This window comes from Rhinatrema bivittatum, chromosome 2 (assembly GCF_901001135.1).
Source record: "Rhinatrema bivittatum chromosome 2, aRhiBiv1.1, whole genome shotgun sequence".
Taxonomy (NCBI): Eukaryota; Metazoa; Chordata; class Amphibia; order Gymnophiona; family Rhinatrematidae; genus Rhinatrema; species Rhinatrema bivittatum.
In genome coordinates, this window is record NC_042616.1 from 510,604,559 (window position 1) to 510,620,141 (window position 15,583).

At 45.6% G+C, this 15,583-nt stretch overlaps 1 protein-coding gene across 5 annotated transcripts in view; it reads left to right on the forward strand.

Moving 5' to 3' along the window:
- Positions 1-15,583, forward strand: part of STMND1 (stathmin domain containing 1) — a 143,865-nt gene that overhangs the window by 98,949 nt on the left and 29,333 nt on the right. For 4 of the 5 annotated variants that reach the window (XM_029590707.1, XM_029590705.1, XM_029590706.1 and 1 more), the window contains exon 3: positions 5,017-5,174. In XM_029590707.1, coding sequence (XP_029446567.1) covers positions 5,017-5,174 — 158 coding nt within the window. Of the gene's footprint in view, positions 1-3,475; positions 4,008-5,016; positions 5,175-15,583 lie in introns of those variants that run through there. The other variant, XM_029590704.1, reaches the window with a different exon arrangement.

The following is a 15,583-nucleotide window of genomic DNA, read 5'->3' on the forward strand; positions in this document are numbered from 1 at the left end:
ACAGAGGTAAAGAGGATGGAGTGAGGACGTCGAGCAGCGACAGTCGCAACAGTCGCAACAGTACCCCCCCTTCCAGGCTTAGGTTTGGAAGGATGAGGTAGAACTGATGAAGCATTTCTTTGTCCAAGATATTGGTCTGAGGCTCCCAAGAGATTAAATCAGGGCCGAAGCCTTCCCAAATCAGAAGGTATTCAAAAATCTTGCCTCTGTTACGAACATCCAGAATCTCTTTGATCTTAATTTCTAAGTCATCTTCTGCATTGATGACAGGTGGATCTTGAGATTTGGAAGAATCTTGCAGAGTGTTATTGATGATATCAGCAGCAATGGATTGAGCTGCTGTGGACATCACTGAAGGTTTCAGTGGAAGTGGTGATGTTAGGGTATGTTCAAGACCCACTTCTAAAGATGACTATCCAGTAGAAGTTGCTGGATGAGAGATGATGTAGAATTCAGCAGTAATAAGTAGCTGCTATGGACGTCACTGAGGCTTCAGCGGAAGTGGTGATGTTGGGCTCCGTCCAAGATCCATTTCTAGAAATGGTGGTATTACCAGCGGAAACAGACTAGCTGGTTGCCAGAGATATCTTCTTCGGATCTAATATGTGCTGTGGATCATCAGACACATCCTCCGAATGGATGGAACGTGACAGATATCTCTAAGTTTATAATCCGTGAATGCAGATAGATGTTGAATGCCTTTGAGCTAAAGTGAACGTAGAAGGCGCTATGAATATCAGCAGCCATGTGTTAAACTGCCATGGATGTCACTGAGATCTTCAGGAGAAGTGGCGATGTAAAGGAACTTCGAAAGCTCTTTTCTTTGAAAATACATCAGCATAGTCAGTGTACTGTGGGAGTATGCCAGGCAACATGGCAGCCAAGGGTAGGCAGAGACGGGGTTGCAACCGCTCCAAACAAAAGGCTTGACAATTGGGCCCCCATCTAGTGAGCTACAGTATGGTCCAGTCAAACTGGGGTGAATGCAACTGGAGCCAGGGTAGGCCCAGTACTATGGGATGGATGGCTTTGTTGATGATGTGGAAGGCGAGATGTTCCACATCATCAACATTCACATCCAGCATTCTGGTATGCACCATTAAAGATGCCATGGTGTGAGTAATCCTTCTGGGCAAGGGAACTCAGTAGATAGAAGAAATGATTAGTGGTTCCTTCCTGAAAACAGTGGGAAGTTGAACGTGATCCACCAAGTCTCTCATCAGGAAATTCCCTCCTCCAGAGTCTACTAGGGCCAAAGTGGAGAAGTTCTGATTTCTTACAGAAATTGTTTTTGGCAGAGTCAGTTGGGGAGCTGGGGTGGTGAAGCCTAGGATCAACTCCCTGCTGGATCCTAGGCCCTGTAGTTTCCTGACCGAATTGGGCACTGGGCGAGGCAGTGCCCCATGCCAGCACAATAGAGGCACAGGCCTAATTGATGCCAATGGAGTCTTTCCTCAGGAGTGAAGAGAGGCTGGCGCAGGTGGTGATAGCGGCCGTTAGAAGCAGAGAGCCAGTGTAATGACCCTCTGAGGCAGGAGGAGCTCCCTTGATCCTTGCTGGATGTGGTGATCAACTTGGCCGGCTAGATCAATGAGACCCTCCAGAGAATCTGGGAGCTCCAGAAAGATGATGCGTATACAATCCTCCCTCCAAATGAGCTTGGTGGCGTAGTCCATTAGCATTTGGGTACCCTAGTGCAGATAGAGGAGACCAGATCCTGAGGTGGACAGCTGGCCAGGCTTGTCAAAGATGATTTTGAAGGTTATGACAAATTGCCAGAGATCCTGGAGGATCAGATCGACCCATTCCCACAGTGGGGAGGCCCAAGCCAAGGTCTTGCCATTGAGGAGGGAGAGGATGAATGTAGTCTTGTCAGAATCCTCAGGGAACAGTGCTGGTTGAAGGGAAAAGCACATGTAATAATGATTGATGAAACCTAGGCACAGCTTTGGGTCCCCAGCATACTGAGGAGCCTCTAATGTATTATGGGATGACTCGGTGCTGCAGGAGTGGAAGATGCTGCCACGGGAGGAGTTGGAGCATCTGCAGCTGCCGTAACGTCCAGGCGGGAAGCTGCCAGGATCTCCAGGAATTGTTGTTGTTCCTGGAGTTTATGTGCTAGACCCGGAATGGCCTGAAGAACAGTTGCATCTGCCAGGACCATGGCCACAGCAATTTATTGTGGGCATGGACCCTTGGACCAAGGTGGGGTTGGCACATCCTGCAGGGAGGAGCCCTGCAGATTCCCACCATTGGCTGGCGGAGATGGCTGAGGCAGAGGCCCAACTGGGGCTTCACCAATACCAGTCATCATTCCCCTTCAGTTGCCGGGATCGACTGGACTTAGGATCAGGCCTATGCTGATGAAGCGAGTTTCCGTAGAGACAATAGAGTTGGAGGTCAGGATCTAAGGTGGAAGGAGTAGCAGCGGTGTTGATATCTGCCAGTAATCAGAGGAAGGCAGAGGTCAGTCGGAGTCGCTGTCCAGGGAGAAGTCAGTGGCCAGCAGACATCAATCAGAGTCAATGTCCAGGCAGTGGTTGGTGGCAGGTGGAGGTCAATCAGTGTTGGAGTTCAAGCAGGGCTTAAGGCAGAGATCCATCCAAAGAACCAGGAGGAATGGAGAGACAGAGGGAAGGCAAGGAACAGCATGAGTGGGAGTGAAGACACTGAAGACAGGAGACGAAGGGTCAAAGACTGACCACAAGAAGACAGGACTCAGAAGTATGGACCAAACTCCAAGACAGGAACCAGGAACAGGAATCAGGAACATGGAACCAAGAGCTGGAATGCAGAAACATTGTGGCAAAGCACTACTTCCAAGTTGACCTATTGCCAAGGCAAAGAGATGCTGCTGAGGTGGCCTTAAATAGTCATGGGATCCCGACGTCATCAGGAGGTGCCGTGGGAAATTTCCTGCCTGGGCCCTTTAAACTGGGGCTGTTTGGGCACGTGCATGCCCTGGGCAGCCCCTGTTGGAGTCGGCAGTATCTTCGTGTGGCAGGGCCTGTTCGGATGTGGCAGATGGCTGCGCAGGCTACTGGGAGGCCTTGCATTGCATCGGGGAAGTCCAGGCATGGGTTGGGGTTGGAGGTAAGAATGGCAGTTGTGCGGACTGCCGAGCACAATAATTTTGGGACCTTCATGCACATAGTGGGGATTTTCCAGCTAGGGTGTGAGCCTTTGTCTTCAATAGTGACTGATCACATCAGGGGGTCTAGGAAGATAGCTCCCCCCCATACAGACTTTGACCCGGACGATAGCCCCTCTGGTTGATGCTGACTGCACAAACTGGGGGGACCCACTACACAAGCCTGAGATTTGTCAGACATCACATTACTATGTTTGGAACATCTTCATATTATGAGGTTCTGACCAATGAGAAGGCAGCACTAACAATGGCTGACAACATCACAATGTACTGCAGCCACACTGAACCTTCAGCTCTTGCATTTGAGGCAACAGTGGTCGAAGTGTGACTATATGTGGAGGCAGAGCGTGCCATCTCTCCCTGGATGCTAAGAAAAGCACCTCGGTCTTTTGTGGGAGCTCATCACTTTTCTGCTCCCACCATAGTAGAAGTACTGTTCTTTTCTGGATTATCCTCTATTCTTCCAGCAGGCAAAAGGAATATGTAAAAACAACAAAATCTAACCCTGTTACCTTTGTATAAGGAGAGAGGAATCAATTGGGGTTCCTGAGAGAACAGTATAGCACAAGTCGAAGTAAAGGAAAAGGAAATGTGATAATGATTTGGTGCCAATCTCATCTGAAAGGAAAGAGGACTGGAGAACTTCCACAGGAGCAAAGAAGACACAAGGGACTCTGGGTCCCACAGAAAGAGAACAGACAGGAGAGCCTTCAGACCTCGTTATGGCAGAAGGAAAGAGCACAGGAGCCCCATGGGCCTCACAGTGGGAGAGCCAGAAACAGAGCAGACGAGAAAGTCTCTGTGTCCAGAAGCAGAAAGGAAAAGGAGATGCAGCAGGGATACTGGCAAGAAGCTGGTGAATGAGGGAGATGTGAAGAAGGAAGGGGTGAGACTGGAGTAAGAAAGAGAGAGAGAAAGAGAAAGGGGTGGGAGATATGGGAGAAGCAAAAGGGATAGAGAGGAGACAAGGGGAGACAGATATGTGGGAGTTGGGAGACAGAGTGAAAAGTGGAAAATGGCGGCGAGAGGTGGTGGACAGAAAGTAAAGATGCAAGTGAGAAACAGGAGGAGCCCAGGATGTGACAAGTGCAAAGGAGGAATGGAGTGGGGAGACATAGGGAGAGAGTAAAAACTGAAGAGAGATAAGAGAGGAAGCCTGAAGAAAGCTGAGGACAGCAGGACTAGTGAGCAAGAAAAATGATATGAAAGGAAGGAGGGAGGGAGGGACATGAACGAAAACAGGGTACAAACTGACATGAATTCCTTATGTGATCATAAGAGAAAATGGCATGATCATATAAGGGAGCTCGAGTCCTGCAGTTCTTTAGGTCCAAGAAGCAGATAACAGACGGTAATAGCCACCTGTTGGTCTCCTTGGCAGCCTGGAAAGGCCAACAGAGGAATGAAGTTAGCGAAGAAGCCTTGCAGCCTTGTCTGATAATATTCCACTGCAAGTTTGTCTCCCAATGTAGTTATGACACAAGGACTGGGAAACTGGCCACAGCTGAATATTACCAGAAGGGGGCTAAAGCAGCAGCTGCACAATGGATTTCACTGCCACCGCAGGACAATTAATCTGATGCTCGTGCCAAGTGGAGGTTGGAAAAGAGCCCCATGGAGTTTGCCATTTTGTGTGAACCGAGAAGGGAGTGCTCGAGGGTCCCACAAGGAGCAAAAGTAGTAAGACAGACTAGTAAGAGTGGAGGCTTGTAGGAAGGAGACGGACTGAGACAGAAGGAAAACAGGAGGGCACATGCAGGCAGAAATATGACTGTCTTTAATATCAAAATTGAATGACTCCAGAATAATACTGCGTCATTACTTTAGCTGTTGTATGACAAGGTCAGCTTTCTGTTTATTTTCAGATTCCATGTTATTTGGTGATGGATTAATCAGTAAGAATGGAAATCTGCAAGAAAGGGAGCGACAGACGTCGTCTGACATCCTAAAGGAGCTTATGATGCAAGGCATAATCCAGAGTCAAACTAGATTTGTAAGAAATGGGGAAGCCTATGATGTCATGGTAAGTACATGACAGAGTTCTTCTCATTCGAAAACACAAATAAAAAGTGAAAAATTGCTGGAGCTTCCTATCTGTTTGTCTTTATTAGAATGTAAGCTGTACAAAGCAGAAACTGTCTACTATGTGTATCTGTAGAGTGCAGTGTACACCTGGTAGCAACTATACAAATGATAATAATAATAATTTTCAAAGCTTTTTACCTGTGTAAAATGCCCTACAAATATTCTCCCCGCCCCTCCACTATGGGTTCCTACGCTGTGGGTGTTTTTTACTGTGTCAAAAAAGGAGTGGGGTTAGGTCAAGGAAAGGAAAGTAATTGTGAGATTTGCATTTTGGAAGCCCTATGCTTACTTTGCACGGGTACATTTGTACTTGCTTTGAAGCGGTGTAAATGTTTGTGAGTACTATCTACTCGTTGTCCACCTGCTGGTCCGATTTACAAAGGGAAACTCCGCATAGTGTTTCCCCTTAAAAATGTGTTTGTCTTCAGGACAAGCAACATCCCCCCCCCCCCCCCACACACACACACACACTGTGTTCAATTTTAAAATTGCCTTCAGTTTCACTAAGTATCACTATATGAACGGGGGGTAATTTTCAAAAGGAGTTATGCGCATAAATGTAACTACTATTGTAGCAATTTTCAAACGCTATTTACTCACGTAAAGTGCACTTATGTGAGTAAATCCTATGGACAATTCAATGGCATATATTGTAGCAATTTTCAAAAGCCCACTTACTCGAGTAAAGTGCATTTACATGCGTAAAACCCAGTTTTACGCATGTAAATGCTTTTTAAAATCAGACCCACAGTGTACATGTGTCTTTTTTAAATGTACTAAATATGTTGTATTAAATGTCATACTAAATACGTTGTACAATAGTAGAAGCAGATTGTGAAGGAGTGGCCTTATTACCCCTCCTTAACCCGTGCGGCGGGATCAAGCTAGTGGCCTGGTCCATCTTAAATCTCATAGAGGGAGAGAGCTCTGTGGGCGGGACCCTGCTGGAGCAGGAGAAGAGTCAGAGCCCAGCTGGGATCAGGAGGCCCTGCAGCTCTAGGAGAAGGCAGCTCCTAAATACATTTCTGACCTATCGACAATTGTGAATGTTGCTGCTAGAAGTTCACCAGTCTTCTACTGAATGTATGCTAAAAAGGTTTAATAAAGTGAATGTTGCATGAAGAAAAGGTGGTTCCATCCCACACAGATCTCCTCCATTTATGCATGTAGACTGCCCTGTACCTTAAACCTTTCCCGAATCAACCATAGTTCAGGGCTTGCCTGTTCAGTCCTTGGCCTCTTAAGTTAATGCTGCCAATTAGAAGTTAATATTCAGATGGTTTATTTGACCCAGTTCAGGGATTCAGCCAAACTGCAGGTTGTAAATTTCCTGATGCTCTGAATGGCTCTGATTTACTGTTTAGCCAGAAAATAAGTTAAGCTGGAGGCATTCCAAGGGGCTAATTCTGATATTCAGAGTCAGCCAGATAAACTAAGCCTCTTGCCTCATCCCCCAACAACATCAGTCACCAAATTAGACTAAGGGGCTCAGACACTTTATAGGCAACTTCAGATATAATAACATATTTCATTAGCTAAGAAGTTGGCTAAAACAACCAGAATATAATCATTTACCAGTGTGACTACTGGCACTTGTAATGCATGTGGCCATGTCTGAATGAGATACACAGTAGCTGCTTTTTAAGTTCCAACTTGCCCCTGAAGCAGATGATTTTTTTCGTCGAAATGCTGTCAGCGTCGGGCCTGTTTCCCAGCGGAAAGCACGGGTCTTCACACAGCTGAAGAAAGCATACGAACCAAGTTGCCAAGTTAGGTTCCTTTTTTTGTTTATAATTAAATACCCCATGCTACATTTCATCCTGCCAATGGGAACCTTGACTTGGGAAAGGACTTTGATTTTATAAGCTTTGGAACCCAGCATATTTTTTATCTGCATAACAAAATTAAAAATACTAAATACTGTCCTAAAAATTTGACCATTTTCATTTCCAGCAAGACAGACTGGTAAATGATTATACTCCGGTTGTTTTAGCTGACTTCTTGGCTAATGCACATTATGATACCAGAAGTTGCCTATAAGGCATCCAAGCCCCTTCCTTAGTCTACTAATTTGGCAACTAGGATCTTATCCAGCTATATTCTGTGAAGCACTTAATCAACAGCACTCTGCTGAATAACTGTGACAATTTATCCAGCTGACTTTAGTTGGATAAAATGTCTGCTTGCCATGCTGCTGAATATTGACCTCTCAGTGTCAATTGTGTTCACGGTTTCTGTAACATGGACAGTAGCACCCCAGAAAATACCACAACTTCATTTTGTATCATCCACATTATGTAAAAAAAAATAAATAAAAAAAATGTGTGGAGATGTTTTTTGTTTAATTATTTGTCGTTTACCTTTTGGATGCGTAGTCCCCATCCTGCTCAGCTCTTGGGGCACGGGGGCATGCCGGCAGGGTTCCTGCACAGGAAGGAAAAGATCTACTTTTCATGCCTCTTAGGGGTTTCTGTTTTTTTTTTTCACTCTGGGCTCTTCTGCTCTCCACCCAGTCACTCCAGCAAAAATCACCAGCTTGATCCTCAGATCTGTTGTTTAAAAAATAAAGTCATTACTGATGGTATGAACAGGTAACAGCCAATAAAAAAAAACCCCCCAATCACAAAAAAAAAATCAGTCTTCTTTTATAGCACTTTACAAAATCCACCAAAGTTGTAAGCTTTTGGGTACAGGAAGCCTTCCTCCCTGGGCCCTCCCAGTATCTTTTTGGGTGGAACAGGTGTTCCTTCTCTTGTTTTCTCAGAATCTTCTCATAATTCTCACTCTCACTGGAGCCTCTGGTTGATTGAAGTGGTCAGTCTGCAACTTTTTTAAGACTTTCCTGGGGCAGGCTATTTCTTTCTGAAATCTCCCAAGGACAGTCTTGACCAGAACTCGGTCTTTTTCTTCTTGGGGGCTCCTCGGACTCAGAATTCTCACAGGAAAGCTTTACTCCACACTCTCTCTGGACTCCCAGTACTTCACCCCTCCTGGCATTCTTCCTCCTTCCTCCCAGTAAGGCCTGGCCAGCCTCTCTCTTAGGTTCTAGCCACGTTCCCTGAGCGGAAACAATTTCTTCTGCTTCTTCCCAAACGTTCCCTGTGGAGGGACAGGCCCAATGTTACCACTCTGTGAAGAGACTGTTACTCCTGTAATCCAACTCACGAAACCTTTACCATGCTGCTTACTATATCACGTGAGTGCAGCACTTTTAAACAGCCTCGCAACCCCTCCTGACGGGAAGTAGTACACCTCCCTTACACACCTACACTACATTGACCTCACAACAGGGGCAGAGTCTGATTCAGCCCCCTGACACAAACTGAGGGCACTCAGGCCAGCTGAGGCCACTGCTGCCATGTTGGAGAAGGGCAAACTGCTTGCAGGGGGGCAGAATTTGACACCCTCTGACAGGTGAATTTAGCATTTGTGAAAGATACCAGATTGACCACACTAGACAACACCAGATGAGCTCCAGAAGAAAGCTCTCTTTGGCACAATGCAATTATTAAGAAAAACACAAGCAGTAAATTTGAGAGACTGAGGTCATATCCAATGTATCCTGCTTTAAGAGTGAACATCATTCTTGTCATGGTATGTGAAAAACAAACCCCTTTGCAGAGAAATTAAATGTATGGAACAGGCACAGCAGGGTATAGGGTAAGCGTCACTCCACTTGTACTTTAACAACAATTTGTGTGAGAAGCTACTTTACTTCCTTAACAATTAATTCAGAGCCCTCTTTACCAGGGAATATGTTATGCCAAAACTTTCATAAATAAGTAATTTTGTGAAGGAGTGATTCAAAATTTTGTAGAAACATAGAAGATGTCTGCAGAAAAGGAGCACTTGTTTTGCTCAGTCTACCCCATTTGTGCCTGCCTCCTGTGCCATCACAGGTCTCACACAATATGTGGTCTTTCCCCTCCACCGCTGAGGTCCCGTTTGTTATTTATTCTAGGCATGTTTGGATTGTACCACTATTTGACTCTGCTGGAAATCTGATCAGGTATTTTCCACCTTTCCTTTTGAGCTTCCCTCCCTTCAGTTTCATATGACGTCCCCTTATCCATGAGCTTCTCAAGCTATGGAAAATGCCTCCTCCTGGCATTTTATTGAAGCTTGCTATATATTTGAACGTTTGTATCAAATCTCCTCTTTCCCTTCTGTCTTCTACAGAGTACATCTTTAGTTCCTTCAATCTCTGTTTATGTAGCAAATTTCATGTAACCCCGGACCATAAGTTTCACGCAGGGGTTTTTATCCATTTGGTGGAAAGGGGAGGGGGTGATAAAGAGGATCACACCTGGGGGTTGAAGAGGATGACAGCATGGAGCCCCTCAAAGTCTGGAGTTCAAGCCAGTCATAATGATTCACTCACCTTGCTTTCACCTCTCCCCCCCCCCCCCCGCCCACTTGCTTGCTCTCACCTGCCTCTCTCCTCCTCCCTTAATCTCCCTCCCACCTTTATTCTCATCTCTCTGTCTTCTCCCACCTTGCTCTCTCTCCTTCCTCTTTCTCCCCTCTTCTCCCCCCATCTCCCCTCACCTTGTTCTCACCTCTCCCTTCCAGCAGCAGACCACAGTAGCTTCCCCAGGAGCAGTAGAAAATGCTTTTGATAATGCTGCTCCTTTTCTCACCTCCCATGGATGATTGACTCCCGGAGCAGAAGATTCAGTCAACTGCAAGATGAGTGTGTGGGAGGCCTGAAATAAACAGCAGCAACAGATTAGAAGTGTTTCCTTCTGGATCCTTCCACCACTGTGGTCCTAGTGCCCACTTCATAATTTCTGGCAGCCATGTTTGTGGCATTGCCTGTGTCCTGTGCCTCTTTTTGAGGCAGGTCTGCAGAGTAGTGAGCTCTGCTACTCATAGTAACATAGTAGCATAGTATTATATGATGGCAGATAAAGACCACAATGATCCATCCAGTCTGCCTAACAAGTTTATCTATGGACTGTCCTTAGACCTCTGCAGATGCATCTGCCACAGGGCTTCTCCAGCTATGGGGTCCAAAGTAGTCAGGTAGTTCACACCAGCTTATAGCTGGCTCTAAGGTAATCACGTAGTGATCTGAGTGATCTGGGCAACTATCCATTAGGAACTGGACTGATATCACCAACTCGTTTCTTGTGATTTGTAGAGTGTGACCACATCAATTTAATCCAAACTGAATCCATTGCAATCCTGGCTCCATTTGTTAAATGAAATAGATACAGGGGTTCTTGTCAATAGGGGGAGAGTATGATCTCTAAGACCCTGCACAAAAAAAAAAAAAAAACCAACCCACAAAAAATCACTTGCATAAGGGGGCTCCAGATACTTGCACATTTGAAACACTAAATACTGATTTGCTGTTCCTAAAAAGTAAAGAATGCTTATTTACTGAACACAACTAATAGATTAATATTTACAGACAGAAGACAAAAAAAAATCTGTCCTCTATCTATAGCGGACTTCTGCTTATTTAAATTTGAATGTCAGTACAGTGCCCCCTCTAAGGTGTGTCTGTGTGTTTCCTAGATGGGGCGGGAGGGGAGTGTGAAATCACCATGGGAAAAAATAGATTTATATTTGCTTATGGGCTGACAACCTGGAGGGACCTAGACATTGTCCCAAATCCTAAATACCACACCCATGCCCTTCCCACAATGTGCAAGCTGCAATCAACACTCCAGAATAAAATAGTTAATAACCCTTTACTAGTATCTTGTAAATCCAACCAGAACAGTGGAAGGGGGGAAAAAAACCCCATTAGCAAACATAGGATATCAAACAAGCGGCAGCAAAATTCCATGGGATAATAAACTTGCAGTTTTTTTCTTAAACCAAGCAATGTATGAACAACAAGGATAACGGACCGTTGGCAGTGCAGCAAGCGTACCCGCAGTGAATACTTGGAAAATAAAGCACAACAAGAAATAGGGAAAGGAAAAAAAGAAATCAAGAAGACAAACTTTCAATGATATCTTTACCCCTGAGTGCTCAAAGGAAAAATCTTATCCACCTCAATGTCACCAGTCTGTTAGGGGGTGCATCGTGACCCAAACAACACAAAACATGAGGAAAAAAAAACAAACCCAGAACGATGGGGTCTTTATTGATGGTGAACCAGCAGGATGCAAGCCAAAAAAACATTGCAGTGTATGAAATGCCTCTCTCTCCCTTGGGAGGCTTCCCCCAGTATTTTACTTTCCCTGATCAGGAGGCTCATGGAAAAACCGGGATCCCCAGGTTTTTAATTTCCCCAGCCTTACACTTTAGACAGGGGTTTTGTAAGCTGTTCTCTCAAAGCAGGGGTTCTATGCTTTTACTTCAGGTGAGGATCTGAAGCAATCAAAATGTGATACTGGATCCATGAAAGGGAAAGAAATCTTTTCACTCTGTTAGAATACCCTCTTTTCAAAGCATAGTTTTACTTAACTTAGTTTCTTAGGAGCGTGATCCAGCCATGGAGTTCCTGAATATGGATATCACTGGCGGGGAGTCTCTCAGCATCCCTTCTCACTCCTCTGTACCCTATGGGTATACAAGTGGTTCGGCTATGGAGGACAGAAAACAGCTTTCTGTCTCTCTGCTTTCTTGGAGTCCAGAGTCTTCCCTCCCCCTCTCTTGGCAATTAGCTCTCCCCAGGAAAAAAGCTGGTCACAGTGCTACTACACTTTCTCTTCTGTCCTTTCTCCAACTGCTACTGATCACCACCCTCTAGCAGAGAGAGAGAGAGAAAAAAAATTGTGATTTTTCTTTTCCCCCCTTATTTGGTGTAGCTCACATCAGCCACTGTGCTTCCTCCTCTGCTGCTCGGTAAGTGCTGTTCTCTGGGCAGGCTAAACAGTACAGTCCCTTTCCAAATTTGTTAACCATGTAAATGCTGGAGGCTGATTTTTGCAGAACATTTGTCCTTTATGGGAGAACACACAGGGGTTTTGAAGCTTTTTTTTTTTTTTTTTTACTTCTTCCACCCTGGCTGCAGCAGCTAGCAGTCTGTGCATGGTTGAAACCTCTTTTTGGCAGGTCCAAAGCACAAAATTAGAACCTAGATGCAGCCCTTTCAACACTGTAAGGTTCCAACACATAATAAGCTCATGAGGTGTTGCACTCGCTCGCGAGACAGGCCTCGAGCAACTCCACTCACCTCCCCCGATGCCAACAGTGATGCCACGGCCCAAGTGCTGCCGACGCCTTCTACCGTGTGGCAGAGAGTTGCCGTCTCTACCATCTCAGCACAGCCTGGAATGGGCCTCTGTTGCCTCCTTGCTTCCTGCAGCTCTGGAATGCCACCAATGCCGCACTCTTCGCGGCCTGAATGCTGCCGAAATGCCACTTCACCTAACGTCCTAGGTACACACGCACGCCTCTGCCTACAATTTAAAGGGCCCATGGCAGGAAAAGTCCCACGTCCCCTTCACATGACGTCTTGCCTTGTCATCCAGCCAGCCCAGTAAAAAGTCTCTTCAGTCTTCACTCCTGGCCTTTTCAAGGACCTTCATGGTTGTCCATGGTGTACTTCATTCTTCAAGGTCTCCCGTGGCCATGCAACTGTTTTTATGGTCGTCTTGTTCCATGTTCTTGGTCTCTTGTTGGTTCCTGGTACCTGTCTTCAGCACCTGCAGTCCTGGGTCCAAGTCTTTGTCTTGTTCCTGGTTCCTGAGTCTTCGTCATGTTCCTGAGTCCTGGTATTCAAAGTTTCCTGAGTTTCTACCATGTTTCTGTGACCAAGTACTCCAAGCCCTCAGAGTCCTACGAGTGCATGGACCGTGACCATCACACAAAGAGCTATGTAGGTCACATCACTGCCAAAGTCCTTAAGCCAAGTCTTCTATGTTTTCGGAGTTCTGTTCCATGTTTCCATAGTCCTAGTCTTCTTCTCATGAGTATTAGTCCAAGGCTTCATTCCAAATTCCAGCAGGTGTGCCAGCATTGTGGTCCGTGACCAGCCCAAGGCGAGCTTTGCAGGGCACCTCATAGCATGAGGCCTGCTTCCAAGTTTCCAAGTCCATCTTCGCTGGGTCAAGTCCTTGGAGTCCATCCTTGTTTCTAAAGTTCTGAGTTCCAAGTTCCTAGTCATGTTCCTAGTTCCAGTCTCATGGAGCTTGTCCAGCTTGTGGATCACCTTTTTCCTTGTTCCAAGCCATGCTCCTCGTTCCAAGTGATGTTCCTTGATGCTCCTAGTCCAGAGTCTGTGTGCCGTTCAACATGGTCTGTAACCAACCCATGGGCTGTGTAAGGCACTCTGCAGTCCAGGGCTCCTTCAATGCCTTCATCTAAGTTCCAAGTCTTATCCATGTTCTGAGACATCTTCTATCTGTGACCTCTGTCTGTCCTGACTCACAAGCCGTTCCCAAGTGGCAGGTCCAAAAGGACTTTCGAGTGGCCAGAGGGCTAGCCCAGAGACCAGGATTGCATTGCTGGGTCTCATTCCTATGTGTGCAGGTTCAGCGGAGTCCAAGTGTTCCAAGTCTCCGAGAGTTCCTAGTCTCCAAGTGCTTCCAAGCTTCTGTTAAGCCTGTGCCCGGATGTACTCGCCTCCCACAGCACATACCTTAGAGTCTTGCCTTGGGGTTGTGCCATGGTCCAAGGGCTCATGCTCTTCTGATGATTGGGCCTCAAGTCCACTTGCAACAGATTTCAAAGGTCATGAGCTCAGTGAATGTGTCCCTGTGATGAGCCCATATTTCCTGGATTTTCTTCATCTTTTTCCAATCTTGAATCTTATCCAAGCCTGGTTTTTCTTTTGAATTGTTTTTCCCTAAGACCCACAGGAGGTGCCTGCATCTATCTATTCCTAAATATTTTTTTTAACAACCCACAGGAGGAGCCTGCATCTGCTCCTGAAATTTTTCTACAACCTGCAGGAGACACCTGCTTGTGATTCTTGGGGGAGGGGGGGGGGTTACTACCTGCAGGAGGTTCCTGCACCCAGGTTTTTCAACTTCTACAGCTGTTCCAAGTCTTCTGGTTCTCTCTTCACCTTTTTTGCCTGCAACCCGCAGGAGGGGCCTGCATCCAATCCTTGTTCAAGTTCTTCAATTGATCCAAGTTTTCTGGTTCTCTTCATAGCTTCAGCATCTGCCTCAAGCCATCAGCCTTGGTTCAGCCTTCAGTGTGTTCCAAAGCATCAGTCTTGTCCCAAGCCTTCAGTTATGCTTTTGTAACATGCAAGCCAGCAGTCTTGTCCTTGTCCAGTTCTCAACTTTTGGGTGTGGAAGGAGTTACTCCTAACTTTAAAGGACTTCTACTACTGCTACCTTGAAGTTACTATTCTCCAATGCCATGTCCTTAGAACTCTTCTTGAGTCAAATGGGATGAATGAACCTGGCTGGGGGACATTAATTAGTATTCCATTTCTCCTATGATGGCAGCTAATAATGCCTTCACTATTGACAGCACAATGGTCTCTTAAGGACAGTGCCCCCCCCCCCCCCCCATCTTGAAAGACTATCAGAGTTCTTCTTTTGCATGGTGCTCAAAGTGGAATCCACCAGTAACAATCTTAGGACCTTCGTCAATAGCCAAATTTCCTTCAAAAGAGTTTTGGGTTGCAGCACCTTACCCATGGAGTAAACCGAAGCATGCTTCTTCCACCTTTCTTTGAGCTTCTCCTTACCTGCCTTTGATTGGCAGCTGCCTTTCCACTTGGGATCTACTATACCTTGTTTGATCTACTATACCTTGATCCATCAGTTATATATCCACTTTCTAACACTAAATTTGGAGATTTCACTTCCGTTAGAAATCAATATGAGAGCAAGTATTAATTGCCTTGGAATTCTGATTTTGAGCTGTGGAAGAGTGAGACTGATAATGAAAGAAAGAATTCAAAAGGGCTTCCAGAGTTTGTTTTCCACCTCCACTGGGAGAACACTGTCTTTGCAAGTATTGTTTTATCCCATCAAGTGATCCTAAGATCTGTTCAAAAGAGTTCTTGGTAGAGAAATAAGTAGCTATGCCCGTCCCGTGTTTGGTGAGAAGTAAAGAGTTTTGCTGGGCATAACCTTCTGAAAAATCTGAAAGTCTTCCTGTTGGAGAAAGCGCATGATGTTACTTTTTAGGAGAGTGGAAAGTAAGAACTGTTAAAAAGATGTTTATGTTAATACGCTAAAGGTTCAGATACCACCTTTCTTCAACCTGAGAATAATTAGCCCTGTCCAGGCCAATTCCTATGTGCGCATTGGAAGCAAAAGAGAAGCCAATACCAGCTTTCCATCCATCTTCCTACCAATGCTTCAACTTTAAAGAACAAAAAACCTCTGTTGTCTGTGTGCCTGTTCATTTATGGAATACAGAACCAAGGAATAAGTTCTCTTGTTTAGCCATACTACAGCCAGCAGTTCTTGATCCCTCACG